At 52.5% G+C, this 14,964-nt stretch overlaps 2 protein-coding genes across 2 annotated transcripts in view; one reads left to right on the forward strand and one right to left on the reverse strand.

Moving 5' to 3' along the window:
- The first annotated feature begins 2,890 nt into the window (after nt 1-2,890).
- On the forward strand, nt 2,891-9,695 carry LOC144488437 (prefoldin subunit 2-like). Its single transcript, XM_078206509.1, has 3 exons — nt 2,891-3,279; nt 8,512-8,635; nt 9,296-9,695. The coding sequence occupies exons 1-3, from the start codon at nt 2,891-2,893 to the stop codon at nt 9,461-9,463; spliced, it is 681 nt and encodes a 226-aa protein (XP_078062635.1). The 3' UTR covers nt 9,464-9,695.
- Nucleotides 9,696-11,506: 1,811 nt separating this feature from the next.
- Nucleotides 11,507-14,964, reverse strand: part of LOC144488439 (kelch domain-containing protein 9-like) — a 48,892-nt gene continuing 45,434 nt past the window's right edge. The window contains exons 3-5 of the mRNA XM_078206511.1: nt 14,285-14,447; nt 13,998-14,196; nt 11,507-11,741 (exon numbers count right to left, since the gene is read on the reverse strand). Coding sequence (XP_078062637.1) covers nt 11,575-11,741; nt 13,998-14,196; nt 14,285-14,447 — 529 coding nt within the window. The 3' untranslated portion in view covers nt 11,507-11,574. The remainder of the gene's footprint in view (nt 11,742-13,997; nt 14,197-14,284; nt 14,448-14,964) is intronic.

A 14,964-nucleotide genomic window follows, 5' to 3' on the forward strand; every position in this document is an offset into this window, starting at 1 on the left:
AAAAGTGGATAAATCTCCAGATCCAGATGAATTTTGTCCCAGGCTGCTGTGGGAGACAAGGGGAGGAGATTGCAGAGGCTCTGACCCAAATTTTCAATTTCTCTCTGGCCACAGGGGAGATGCCAGAGGACTGGAGAACAGCTAATGTGGTTCTGCTATTTAAGAAGCGTTGGAGAGATAAACCCGGGAACTGCAGACCAGTGAGGCCCACGTCAGTGGTAGTGAAACTATTGGAGAAAGTTCTGAAAGAGGGAATCTATCTCCATGTGCAGAGGTAAGGCTTGATCAGGGAGAGTCAGCATGGCTTTGACAGAGGGAAATCATGCCTAACTAATTGGATTGAATTTTTTGAGGAGGTGACCAGGTGTGTAGATGAGGGTGGCGCAGTTGATGTAGTTTAAATGGATTTCAGCGAAGTCTTTGACAAGGTCCCACATGGGAGACATGTAAAGGAGATAAATAAATTCATATGGGATACAGGGTAATTTGATAAACCGGATTCAAAATTGGTTCAGTTGTAGGAGACAGAGGATGATGACAGAGGGCTGTCTGAGTTACTGTAAGAAGTTTGACAACACCAGGTTAAAGTCCAATAGGTTTATTTGGTAGCAAATGCCACTAGCTTTGTTAGTGTTGTTAGACTTGCTACCAAATAGACCTGTTGGGCTTTAACCTGGTGTTGTTAGACTTCTTACTGTGTTTACCCCAGTCCAACGCCGGCATCTCCACATCTTAGTTACTGGAAGCCAGTGTTCAGTGCCGTACCAATGTCAGTCCCCTATTATTCGTCATTTATATAAATGACATTGATGACTGTGGGGGGGCAGGATTAACAAGTTTGCAGATGACACAAAGTTTGGATGGGTGATTAACAGTGAGGCAGAGTATCTTGGGCTACAGGAAGATATAGACGGAATGGTCAAATGGGCAGATAAGTGGCAGATAGAATTTAACCCTGAACAGAGTGAGGTCCTCAGTGAATGGCAGGACGCACCCACGGGGCGGGGCTCCGGTATCAGGAGGGGGTGGGGCACTGGGCGGGGCTCCGGTATCAGGAGGGGACGGGGCACTGGGCGGGGCTCCGGTACCAGGAGGAGGCGGGGCACTGGGCGGGGCTCCGGTATCAGGAGGGGGCGGGGCTCCGGTACCAGGAGGGGGCGGAGAACTGGGTGGGCTCCGGTACCAGGAGGGGGCGGAGAACTGGGCGAGGCCCCAGTACCAGGAGGAGGCGGGGCACTGGGCGGGGCTCCGGTATCAGGAGGGGGCGGGGCTCCGGTACCAGGAGGGGGCGGAGAACTGGGTGGGGCTCCGGTACCAGGAGGGGGCGGAGAACTGGGCGAGGCCCCAGTACCAGGAGGGGGCGGAGAACTGGGCGAGGCCCCAGTACCAGGAGGAGGCGGGGCACTGGGCGGGGCTCCGGTATCAGGAGGGGGTGGGGCACTGGGCAGGGCTCTGGTATCAGGAGGAGGCGGGGCACTGGGCTGGGCTCCGGTATCAGGAAGGGGTGGAGAACTGGGCGGGGCTTTGGTAACAGGAGGGGGCGGGGCACTGGGCAGGGCTCCGGTATCAGGAGGGGGCGGAGAACTGGGTGGGGCTTCGGTAACAAGAGGAGGTGGGGCTCTGGGCGGGGCTCTGGTATCAGGAGGGGGCGGCGCTCTCGTATCAGGAGGGGGCGGGGCTCTGGGCGGGGCTCCGGTAACAGGTGGAGGTGGGACTCTGGGCGGGGCTCTGGTATCAGGAGGGGGCGGGGCTCTGGGCGGGGCTCTCGTATCAGGAGGGGGCGGGGCTCTGTGCAGGGCTCCGGTATCAGGTGGGGGTGGGGCTCTGGGCGGGGCTCCGGTATCAGGAGGGGCAGGGCTCTGGGCGGGGCTCCAGTATCAGGAGGGGGCGGGGCTCTGGGTGGGACAGTGGGCGGGGCTCCGGTATCAGGAGGTGGCAGGTCTCTGGGCGGGGCTCCAGTATCAGGAGGGGGCGGGGCACTGGGCGGGGCTCCAGTTTCAGGAGGGGGCGGTGCTCTGGGTGGGACACTGGGCAGAGCTCCGGTATCAGGAGGGGGTGGGGCACTGGGCGGGGCTCCCGGTATCAGGAGGGGGTGGGGCACTGGGCAGGGCTCCGGTATCAGGAGGGGGTGGGGCACTGGGCGGGGCTCCAGTTTCAGGATGGGGCGGTGCTCCGGTATCAGGAGGGGGTGGGGCACTGGGCGGGGCTCCAGTATCAGGAGGGGGTGGGGCACTGGGCGGGGCTCCGGTATGAGGAGGGGGCGGGGCTCTGGGCGGGGCTCCGGTTTTCAGGAGGGGGCGGGGCACTGGTATCAGGAGGGGGCGGGGCACTGGTATCAGGAGGGGGCGGGGCACTGGGCGGATGTTTTGAATATGCAGATATGAGGTGATCAGGCGGCCGCTTTGATTGGCTGCCGCTGAGGATTAATTAGCATACGGTAGGCCCCGCCTCCAGTTTGCGTGGCGGTTGATAGGAAACGTCATGACGTATTCGCTCTGACAACGGAGCCAGGCGAAAGGGAAACGGTTTTAAAGACATAAATAAATCAGCTGGACGGGGGCATGACTCAAATTAATAAAGAAACATAAAATACCGCGCTGCTGCCCCGGAGCCTCCTGTGAGAAACAAGCGCAGCATCCAACCCCTGTGGGTGCCGCCCGGAAACCCCGCGCACCCGGGGTCCTCACACATGGGGCTGTCCAACCAGCGCGCCTGTCCCCGGGCCGGGGGACAAAACAACTAATCACATCAAAACCCGCAAAGCAAAGCGCGGTGTCAGCCGCCCAGCGCTTCAAACACATCCCCCCGAGGCCGAACTAAAGTAATAAACAGAAAGGGGGCAGAGGCGGTCCAGCTGCCCATTGAGCCGCCTGCAGCGCGCCTGATTCCCATGCGGGTGAATTGTGCGGCGGGACAATGGCAGGTTAATATTGCAGGGGGAAGCAGGCCCGGGCATCGCGGCGGTGTGTTTGGGGTAGGGGGGGGGAGGTGGACCCCGGTGCCGGTTGTTAGACAGGACCCCGCAGGCGCTGTGCTCGGACACCTGTGCTCGGGTATAAAAGCGGGCGGGGGGGGGGGGCGGGGCCGGGCGCAGTGGCCGCGGGATGGAGAGTGCGGCCGGAGTGGGAGTGGGCTGCGTGCCGGCGGCGCGGGGAAACCAGGCCCAGGCCTCCCCTCTCACCCCGAACAAGTGCTGGCCGGCTTCAACAAACTGCGGCAGGAGCAGCGCAGTCTGGCCGGGAAAGGGGCCGAGCTGGAGCAGGAGGTGGCGGAGCACGGGTAATGGGGGTTTGATGTCCCCGTGCAGGGTGTAATTGAAATAAGGAATCTTAGGAGGGAGAGTTTTGGCAGGTGATTTGTCTGTTGCTGCGCCCGGGGGAAATGCAAGGATATAAATTTGACTGAACAATTTCTACTGCAGGTGAAGAGTGCTGGCTTCTCATCATCAAATCTGGCGGGGATGTTGCTATGGAGGAAGCACCTCTGGCTTCCACATCCCCCCCCCCTGGGTAATTGAAAGGAGGCTGACCGTCTCCAACACACTCTTCTTTGGGTCTGACAGAAAGGTCAGGGCTGCTGTAGATGTTGTCCCACCCTGTCCTGTTTTTATCAATGACTGTTCTGCACAGCGAAAGGTTGCCAGTTTCAGATCTGGTGGCACAGCGGTCAGCACCGCTTCTTCACGGCACCAGTGCCTGTGTGGAGTCTGCACGTTCTCCCCGTGTCTGTGTGGGTTTCCTCCGGGTGCTCTGGTTTCTTCCCGCAGTCTGAAAGATGTGCGGGTTAGGTGCATTGGCCGTGCTAAATTCTCCCTTAGTGTATCCGAACAGGTGCTGGAGAATGGGGACAGTTACATGGGTAAGATGGGTTTGGAGGGTTGGGGCCAAATGTGGGCAATTGGGACTACAGGGTTTAAAAAAAGGGGTGGCATGGGCAAGTTGGGCCGAAGGGCCTGTTTCCATGCTGTAAACCTCTGACTCTACTGGAGTGTGGCGACTATGGAATTTTCACAGTAACTACATTGCAGTTTTAATGTAAGCCTACTTGTGACTAATAAATAAACTTTTTTTTAAAAAGGGGGTCAAGTACATTGGCTGATCAAATCAAACATCAAGTTTCCTTTTGTTGTTCATGATGGGCGGAGCAGACAGTTTGCAAAACATCTACATTTGGATGTGATTCTGCGATTGGGCAGCACTGGCTGAGCAACCCTGTGTGCGCTAACAGCCAGTTGAAGATGATCAGTTCATGACGTGGTTGTTATGCTTGGTTGAAGTGACATCCGTTTACACGCAGGGATCATTGTCTGCAAACAAAAGGATGTGTCCAAGCCTTCAGTGTTTTATTGAGCTGGCAGCTTGGGGAAACTACAGTTCTCCGTCCTGGTCCTTGCTTCTTGGCAGCACCGTGACCGGATCAGTCCGTCTTGCCAGCTAAGCGGAATGTTCTTCTCCTGCAGTACAAATTGTTGCATTCATTTGTAATTCTTGTATTTATCCTAATGAGTGTAAGTCGAAAAGCTTCAACAGACTCTCCTCTCCCACAATATGAAACCAGAATTGACGGCCTTGCTCCTTGTTGGAATTGAATTGATGCAATGCTGCACGTAGGAATTAATGCTTCCCCCATGCATCAATTAAATATGAATTATGCAATCCTATGTGCAGGGATGTGTTTGGTTGTGAGCTCTGAAATTCCCTCCCCAAATCCCCCCCTCTACTTTGCTTTCCTCTGAAGTGAGGCAGTCTCCATGTGTAGCAAATGCCCACAAGTGTAGTTATATCTCACATGGTTTGATACAATCAAGTAGCAGTTAAAATTCAACCGCATTATTGTCAGTCTGGAGTCACGTGTAGGCCAGGCGGGGCGGGGGCGGGGGGGGGGGGGGGGGGGGGTGCAAATGGGTTTAGAAATACTTCCTTTTAAGATATTCCTTAAACCTGTTTGACCAAGCTTTTGCTCACCTGATTTAACATCCCCATGGTGGTAGTTCTGCCACAGCTTGATCCAACCAACTGGCAGTTAAAATTCAACCGCATCAATGTAACTGGTCTGGAGTCACGTGTAGGCTAGGTTGGTTCACTAGTGTCCTCCAGGGATGTATATTTGTCCCCTCCCTCCCCCCCCAGGCCTACACGTGACTCCAGACTGACAATAATGCGGTTGAATTTTAACTGCTCCTTGGTTGTATCAAGCCATCTCAGATATAACTACACTTGTGGACATTTGCTACACATGGAGACTGCCTCACTTCAAGGACAGCTTTCCACCCCTCAGAGCAATTGGGGATGGGTAACAAATGCTGGTCTAGCCACCCAGACGAGAATCCGTACAGTACAGGTGAGGCCATTCAGCCCATCGAGCCTACACTGGCAACAATCCCACCTAGGTCCTATCCCCATAACCCAAGGGGATTACCCTGCTAATTCCCTTGACACTAATGGGAAACTGGCCATGGCCAATCCACATCTTTGGACTGGGAGGAAAACCGGAGCACCCAGAGGCAACCCACACAGACACGGGGAGAATGTGCAGTCTCCACACACAGTGACCCAAGACCGGAATTGAACCTGGGTCCCTGGTACTGAGGCAGCAGTGCTAACCACTGTGCCACCATGCTGCCCTTGAATGAATGAATCAATCCAGCCCCCCCCCCCCCCCCCTCCAGTTTTGGGAGGAATTAGTTACGTGTTGTAGTTCGCAGTGTTTGATTGACTATTTCATCCGCTAAATGTTAGTGAAACAGTAAGATTTAATCGATGAAGTAAGGGTTGGTTGGCAGGAATTAATGAGCAAGTCAATGTGTGTTCATTAACTGCTCAGTAGTTCGATCATTCACTAATGAAGACTGTATCCTCATTAATACAGTGAGAGGGCATGGGATCCAAGGGGCTGTTGCCTTGTGGATCCAGAACTGGCTTGCCTGCAGAAGGCAGAGAGTGGCTGTGGAGGGGTCTTTCTCTGCATGGAGGTCAGTGACCAGTGGAGTGCCCCAGGGATCTGTTCTGGGACCCTTGCTGTTTGTCATTTTCATAAATGACCTGGATGAGGAAGTGGAGGGATGGGTTGGTAAGTTTGCTGACGACACCAAGGTAGGTGGTGTTGTGGATAGTTTGGAGGGATGTCAGAAGTTGCAGCGAGACATAGATAGAATGCAAGACTGGGCGGAGAAGTGGCAGATGGACTTCAACCCGGATAAGTGTGTGGTGATCCATTTTGGCAGATCCAATGGGATGAAGCAACAGTATAATATGAAGGGTACCATTCTTAGCAGTGTAGAGGATCAGAAGGACCTTGGGGTCCGGGTCCATAGGACTCTTAAATCGGCCTCGCAGGTGGAGGATGCGGTCAAGAAGGCGTTCGGCGTACTGGCCTTCATTAATCGAGGGATTGAGTTTAGGAGTCGGGAGATAATGCTGCAGCTTTATAGGACCCTGGTTAGACCCCACTTGGAGTACTGCGCGCAGTTCTGGTCACCTCATTACAGGAAAGATGTTGAAGCCATTGAAAGGGTGCAGAGGAGATTTACAAGGATGTTGCCTGAATTGGGGGGCATGCCTTATGAGGATAGGTTGAGGGAGCTTGGTCTCTTCTCCCTGGAGAGACGAAGGATGAGAGGTGACCTGATAGAGGTTTACAAGATGTTGAGAGGTCTGGATAGGGTAGACTCTCAGAGGCTATTTCCAAGGGCTGAAATGGTTGCTACGAGAGGACACAGGTTTAAGGTGCTGGGGGGTAGGTACAGAGGAGATGTCAGGGGTAAGTTTTTCACTCAGAGGGTGGTGGGTGAGTGGAATCGGCTGACGTCGGTGGTGGTGGAGGCAAACTCGTTGGGGTCTTTTAAGAGACTTCTGGATGAGTACATGGGATTTAATGGGATTGAAGGCTATAGATAGGCCTAGAGGTGGGGATGTGATCGGCGCAACTTGTGGGCCGAAGGGCCTGTTTGTGCTGTGGCTTTCTATGTTCTATGTAATACCTTCTTCGAAACCTGGTCCCATTCTGCAGCTCATTAGACTCCTACAGTGCAGAAGGAGGCCATTGGCCCATTGAACCTGCAACGACCACAATCCCACCCAGGCCCTATCCCCATAACCCCATGTATTTACCCGACACTAAGGGGCAATCTAACATGGCCAATCCACCTAACCTGCACATCTTTGGACTGTGGGAGGAAACTGGAGGAAACCCACAGGGAGAACGTGCAAGCTCCACACAGACAGTGACCCAAGGCTGGAATCGAACCCGAGGCCTTGGTGCTGTGAGGCAGCAGTGCTAACCACTGTGCCTCCATGCTGCCCCTGGCCGCATCCATCACAAACACCTGTCCACGCCTCTGAAATGGTCGTCTAGTTCTGCCCCAAGTCTGAGATCCTTCAAATCTCTTCTCTCCCCCCCACCCCCTCCACTTCTGTAATCTCCTCCATTTCAGGCTTCGTGGCCTCCCCTGATGTTCATCTCTTCAGTTTTTCAGCTGTATGAACCTTGAACTCTGACCTTCCCTCCCTAAAACTCTCCCAACTGCTCTTCCTGCAAGAAGTTCCTTGAAGCTTGCCTCTGACTGAGATTTTCGGTCAAATAAAGGTCCATGTCAGCTGGAATAAAAAGATTTGGCCCCCAGCTATCAAATTGTGTCCAGTTCTGGCCTCCGCACCTCAGGAAGAATGTCAAGGCTTTGAAGGGAGATCTTCCAAAGTCAGGAAAGGTTTGGATGGAGTGATTGAGGAGAAAGTGTTTCCAGTGACAGGAGGGTGGGTTACCAGAGAAACACAGATTGAAGAGAATCGGTAAAGAACCAGAGGAGGATGAGGAAAAATGTTTTTACACCGAGTTGTGATCTGGAAGGCGCTGCCTGAAGGAGCAGGGAGATGGGGGAAACATAACTAGGAGCAGGAGTAGGCCATCGAGCCTGCCCCGCCATTCAATAATATCATGGCTGATCTTTTCATGGACTCAGCTCCACTTACCCGCCAGCTCACCATAACCCTTAATTCCTTTACTGTTCAAAAATGTATCTATTCTTGCCTTAAAAACATTCAATGAGGTAGCTTCAACTGCTTCACTGGGCAGGGAATTCCACAGATTCACAACCCTTTGCGTGAAGAAGTTTCTCCCCAACTCAGTCCTAAACCTGCTCCCCCTTATTTTGAGGCCATGTCCCCTAGTTCTAGTTTCACCCGCCAGTGGAAACAACTTCCTTGCTTCTATCTTATCTATTTCCTTCATAATCTTATGTTTCTATAAGATCCACCCTCATTCTTCTCCAATGAGTGTAGTCCCAGTCTACTCAGTCTCTCCTCATAAGCCAACCCTCTCCACTCCGGAATCAACCTAGTGAATCTCCTCTGCACCCCCTCCAGTGCCAGTATATCCTGCAGTAGGGAATGGGGTGAATTAGATTTCACTGTCTGAGCTTGTAAAAGCGCAGTGAGGTCACTTCCTGTGGTGATGATCCATGCTGTGAGGACGATGTAGTTGTATTTTACAGCTGTGTTCCTCTCCCTGCCCCAGGCTTGTGATTGACACACTGACAGAGGTTGATCCTGGCCGCAAGTGTTTCCGGATGGTTGGAGGAGTGCTGGTGGAGAGGACAGTGCGAGAGGTTCTGCCTGCTCTCGAGAGTAACAAACAGCAGGTATGTGATCGCGAGAGAGGGGGGTCTGTCACAAGGGCTTCCATCTGTCACATCAAATTCAGTACCGAGGGAGCGTCACGCTGTCGGGGGGCGGAGGATCGGTGCTGAGGGGGCACTGCGCTGTGTGGGGTGGGGTGGGGGGAGGAGAGAGTCGGTGCTGAGGGAGCGCCGCACTGTCGGGGGGCGAAGGATCGGTGCTGAGGGCACTGCGCTGTGTGGGGTGGGGGGGAGGAGAGGAGAGAGAGAGGAGAGAGTCGGTGCTGAGGGAGCGCCGCACTGTCGGGGGTGGATAGAAGGGGGTCGGCGTTAAGAGGGTGCCGTGCTGTCGGGGGGAGGGGGGGGGCTATGCAGGGAGGGTCGGAGCTGAGGGAGCGCTGTGCTGTGGGGGGGTCAAGAGGGTGCTGTGCTGTGGGGGGGGGGGGGGGGGTTGGTGCTGAGGGGGTGCTGCACTGTCGGGGGGGGGGGTCAGTACTGAGGGAGCACTGCGCTGTTGGGGTCAGTGCTGAAGGGGTGGGTCAGCGCCGCGCTGTCGGGGGGTTCAACGGTAGGTGAACCCGATGCATTATAACATAGCTGAATACACTGAGATCTTAAAACTGTTGTATAATTTATATTGATCCTTATTATTGTCTCCCTCTTTCCTCCCCCACTCTCCCCAAGCTGGTAAAGCTGATCGAGACACTGAATGCCCAGATGCAGAGTAAAGGCCGTGAGCTGAATGAATACCGGGAAAAGTACAACATCCGGCTGATGAACGAGGATGAGAAGGCGGCTCGAGAGGGCGAGTCTCGCTCCCGAGCTGGTGGAACGGGCGTGCTGGTGTCCTAGGTGGGTGGGAGTGAGGGGATAATGGTGCCTCCAGGAAGGACGCAGTACAGACCACCCCCCTGTCACTCACCACCTCTCTGCTGAGTGTGACTGAAGAGTGATGAAATTTGGTGGCTGTTTGGGGTTGGTCATTGCGTGGCATTTCTCCGGGGCTTTGAGGGCTCCTGTGTGTATTTTTTTTATTCAGTTGTGTTTCTATTGTTAACCGATGATTAAACTGATGTGACTGTGAGTGAGGATTCTGGGCTCTTTCTGATTCCTTTCCTTCGTCAGTGTGATCCTGTCTCAGTCTTCAATTACTTTCACCCTCATGCATTTTCCTCACCATTGTAGAATAGAGGGGAGGAGGCCATTCAGCTCGTTGTTGTGCTAACTCTTTTTGCCAGTGATCTGATTAATCCCCCTCGCTCTTTCCCCCATCTCCCTGCCCGTTCTCCCCTTCATGTCTTTCTCCAACTCCCCTATTTGCAAGTTGCTGTTGAATCTGCTTCCACCGCCCTTTCAGGCGGCACCTTCCAGATCACAACTCGCTGAGTATAAACATTCCTCCTCTCTGGTTCTTTACCGATTCTCTTCCATCTGTGGTAACCCACCCTCCTGTCACTGGAAACATGTTCTCCTCATTCACTCCATCCAAACACATCCTGATTTTGAATGCCTTGATTCAATTCCCCCCCCCCCTAACCTGCTCTGTGGAGAAAATCCCCGCTTCTCCCAGTCTCCTTGCATCGATTGGAAAAACCTCATTCTTTAGAACCATTCCGGTAAATCTTCCTCCTCACCCTCTGAGGCTTCAACATTCGTCCTAAAGTGCAGGGCCCAGAATTGGACCATTCTTCCAGCTGAGGTCACGCCTGTGTTTTAGACGGAGCCTGTTGCTTTGAACGTTTATGGTTTCCACGTTGACCCCTCCATTAGAATGCACCTGTGCCATTAGCCTCCCTTGCCACTTTTTTCCCTGACCTTCTCCCACAGCCACGAGATGAATCATCTCTCCCTCTTCCTGTGCAACTCTCTCAGGAGGGGCTGAATGGCATTCACCTGCAACAAGATTGTTGGGCTTCTGTTCTATTTGTGGGATGTTTGTTCTGGTTAGGCCAGCATTCGTTCCCCATCCCTACCTGTTCCTTGAGAAGGTGATGGTGAGCTGCCTTCTTGGACCGCTGCAGTCCCTGTGGTGTAGGTACACCCACAGTGCTGTTAGGGAGGGAGTTCCTGGATTTTGACCCAGCGACAGTGAAGGAACGGCGATACATTTCCCAGTCAGGATGGTGAGTGACTTGGAGGGGAATCTCCAGGTGGTGGTGTTCCCAGGTATCTGCTGCTCTTGTCCTTCTAGAAGGTAGTGGTCGTGGGTTTGGAAGGTGCTGCCTAAGGAACCTTGGTGAATGGCTGCAGTGCATCTTGTAGATGGTACACACGGCTGTCACTGTGTGTCGGTGGTGGAGGGAGTGAATGTTTGTGGATGGGGCAACAATCAAGCGGGTTGCTTTATCCTGGATGGTGTCGAGCTTTGAGACTGGAGCTGCACCCATCCAGACAAGTGGAGAGTGGAATGCCTCAATCCCAGGATAAGGGATCGATCATTTCTGAGTGAGATATGGGGGATAATTTCTTCCTTCAGAGGGTTGTGAATCTTTGGAATTCAGAGAACTGTGCGTATTCAAAACGGACAATACATTTTTAGAGTTTGATAGGGGGGAATTAAGTCAGGATGTTGGAGTTGAACAGAGGGTCTCATCCTCAGAGGGTTGGACAGGGGAAATGGGTATATGCTGAGGATGTTCCCACTTGTGGGGGATCTGTCTTTGTCAAGACAGACAAAGGATTTTTTCATCTTTGGAATTCTCTCCCTCAGAGCAGTAAGGGAGTCGAGAGTTAAGGACGGGAGGCATAGACAGGAAAATGGAGCTAAGGTCACAATTGGATCAGGCATGCTCTTATCAAATGGTGGAGACAGGCCTGGTGTTCCATCAGCTCCAAGATTTCTGATGCAACAGCAATGGAAGGCTGGTTTACAAAAATCATGCACTCAAGCATGCGATGTAGGAGCTCTGTGGGATTTTATTTCTGCAGATTCCCCATCCCATGTTGCCTCATAACAGCTGACATCATGGCTTGGTGTCCAGAGTGTAGACCTCAGGGCAGCAGCTCCTGCCATCTCGCCCTCTGCCCCCGATAAGGCACAAACTCTCTCCCAACACCACAACACGGTGGCCAAACCGCTTCATCTCTGGGTCGCTGTTGGGTAGATGGAACCACATCCCTCCTGGGGGATCTGTGAAAGTACAACGCAGTTAGATAGAGTAAAGCTCCCTCTACACTGTCGCCATCAAACACTCCCAGGACAGGTGTTACAGGCTAATAGGCTGGAGGAAATAGATGTTCGGAGGGAGGATGTCCTGGCAGTTTTGAATAAACTGAAGGTCGATAAGTCCCCTGGGCCTGATGAAATATATCCTAGGATTCTTTGGGAGGCGAGGGATGAGATTGCAGAGCCTTTGGCTTTGATCCTTGGGTCCTCACTGTCCACGGGGTGGTGCCAGAGGACTGGAGAGTGGCGAATGTTGTTCCTCTGTTTAAGAAAGGGAATAGAAATGACCCTGGTAATTATAGACCGGTTAGTCTTACTTCGGTGGTTGGTAAATTGATGGAAAAGGTCCTTAGGGATGGGATTTACGACCATTTAGAAAGATGCGGATTAATCCAGGATAGTCAACATGGATTCGTGAAGGGCAAGTCATGCCTCACAAATTTGATTGAATTTTTTGAGGAGGTAACTAAGTGTGTTGATGAAGGTAGGGCAGTTGATGTCATATACATGGATTTTAGTAAGGCGTTTGATAAGGTCCCTCATGGTCGGCTTATGATGAAAGTAAGGAGGTGTGGGATAGAGGGAAAGTTGGCAGATTGGATAGGTAACTGGCTGTCTGATCGAAGACAGAGGGTGGTGGTGGATGGAAAATTTTCAGACTGGAGGCAGGTTGCTAGCGGAGTGCCACAGGGATCGGTGCTTGGTCCTCTGCTCTTTGTGATTTTTATTAATGACTTAGAGGAGGGGGCTGAAGGGTGGATCAGTAAATTTGCTGATGACACCAAGATTGGTGGAGTAGTGGATGAGGTGGAGGGCTGTTGTAGGTTGCAGAGACATAGATAGGATGCAAAGCTGGGCTGAAAAATGGCAAATGGAGTTTAACCCTGATAAATGTGAGGTGATTCATTTTGGTAGGACTAATTTAAATGTGGATTACAGGGTCAAAGGTAGGGTTCTGAAGACTGGAGGAACAGAGAGATCTTGGGGTCCATATCCACAGATCTCTAAAGGTTGCCACTCAAGTGGATAGAGCTGTGAAGAAGGCCTATAGTGTGTTAGCTTTTATTAACAGGGGGTTGGAGTTTAAGAGCCGTGGGGTTATGCTGCAACTGTACAGGACCTTGGTGAGACCACATTTGGAATATTGTGTGCAGTTCTGGTCACCTCACTATAAGAAGGATGTGGAAGCATTGGAGAGAGTGCAGAGGAGATTTACCAGGATGCTGCCTGGTTTGGAGGGTAGGTCTTATGAGGAAAGGTGAGGGAGCAAGGGCTGTTCTCTCTGGAGCGGAGGAGGCTGAGGGGAAACTTAATAGAGGTTTATAAAATGATGAAGGAGATAGATAGAGTGAACGTTCAAAGACTATTTCCTCAGGTGGATGGAGCTATTACAAGGGGGCATAACTACAGGGTTCATGGTGGGAGATATAGGAAGGATATCAGAGGTAGGTTCTTTACGCAGAGAGTGGTTGGGGTGTGGAATGGACTGCCTGCAGTGATAGTGGAGTCAGACACTTTAGGAACATTTAAGCGGTTATTGGATAGGCACATGGAGCACACAAGGATGATAGGGAGTGGGATAGCTTGATCTTGGTTTCAGATAAAGCTTGGCACAACATCGTGGGCCGAAGGGCCTGTTCTGTGCTGTACTGTTCTATGTTCTCGGTACAGCACGGGGTTAGATACAGAGTAAAGCTCCCTCTACACTGTCCCCATCAAACACTCCCAGGACAGGGACAGCACGGGGTTAGATACAGAGTAAAGCTCCCTCTACACTGTCCCCATCAATCACTCCCAGGACAGGTACAGCATGGGGTTAGATACAGAGTAAAGCTCCCTCTACACTGTCCCCCATCAAACACTCCCAGGACAGGTACAGCACGGGATTTAGATACAGAGTAAAGCTCCCTCTACACTGTCCCCATCAAACACTCCCAGGACAGGTACAGCACGGGGTTAGATACAGAGTAAAGCTCCCTCTACACTGTCCCCATCAATCACTCCCAGGACAGGTACAGCATGGGGTTAGATACAGAGTAAAGCTCCCTCTACACTGTCCCCCATCAAACACTCCCAGGACAGGTACAGCACGGGGTTAGATACAGAGTAAAGCTCCCTGTACACTGTCCCCATCAAACACTCCCAGGACAGGTACAGCATGGGGTTAGATACAGAGTAAAGCTCCCTCTACATTTTAGCCCAGCGCATGTTGTAACATACGTGTATCATAGATGAAGAGATCATTGCAGATGGTGTCTGTGGCCTTGTTGAAACACTCTCCCCCGTACAGTACAGCGAAGGGACCGACGCAGGTCATGGAGTGGTGACGCAGGGCTCCTGGGCTTCGGGGTGAAGCTATTCCTGATGTAATGAGAGCTCTGAGATGCTCCTCGAGTCGGGGGACTGGCGCAGGGTCTGGCTGCTCAGAGAAACAGGCAAGGTGAAACCACAATCTTTCTCCCTGTCACTCTCTCTACCCTGTCTCTTGCACTCTGCCTGACACTCACCCTCACATCCCCCTCTGTCCAGATCCCGACCACCTCGATCTCGGTTGAATTCCGGCCTCCAAACACCAGGAGTTCACATGCTGAAGGCCTCTGGCCGTGCACCCGTGTCAGAATGGCAGTATGCCCTGATCTCGAGGCTGTGTGAGATTCACGTTCCTTGTACCTGGAATGGGACAGGAGCCATGCAGCAGGGTAAAGAAGGGCAAGTCTTTCAGATCTCCAGAGAGCCCCCAAAGTCCCAGTGCACAGTCTGATCCAAAACCCTGCCATTATACTGAATCTAGAATGATAAAAGGCACAAATGGGCCTCAGCCCATGTTGTCTCTGCTGACTATTCAGAGTTATCCAATTAGATCTGACAGCACCAGTGCAACCCGACTCCATTCCAATACAATCCTCACTCCGCTCCATTCAAATACAATCCTCACTCCGCTCCATTCCAATACAATCCTCACTCCGCTCCATTCCAATACAATCCTCACTCCACTCCATTCCAATACAATCCTCACTCCGCTCCATTCAAATACAATCCTCACTCCGCTCCATTCCAATACAATCCTCACTCCGCTCCATTCAAATACAATCCTCACTCCGCTCCATTCAAATACAATCCTCACTCCGCTCCATTCAAATACAATCCTCACTCCGCTCCATTCCAATACAATTCTCACTCCGCTCCA

This window comes from Mustelus asterias, unplaced genomic scaffold (assembly GCF_964213995.1).
Source record: "Mustelus asterias unplaced genomic scaffold, sMusAst1.hap1.1 HAP1_SCAFFOLD_1566, whole genome shotgun sequence".
In the NCBI taxonomy this organism is placed as follows: Eukaryota; Metazoa; Chordata; class Chondrichthyes; order Carcharhiniformes; family Triakidae; genus Mustelus; species Mustelus asterias.

Bases quoted from the DNA above. Each gene is read 5' to 3' on its own strand.
- LOC144488437 (XM_078206509.1), top strand. From the start codon at position 2,891: ATGCGGGTGAATTGTGCGGCGGGACAATGGCAGGTTAATATTGCAGGG. The intron at 3,280-8,511 runs GTAATGGGGGTT...TCCCTGCCCCAG, and splicing joins CAGGAGGTGGCGGAGCACGG to GCTTGTGATTGACACACTGA. The intron at 8,636-9,295 runs GTATGTGATCGC...ACTCTCCCCAAG, and splicing joins TCGAGAGTAACAAACAGCAG to CTGGTAAAGCTGATCGAGAC.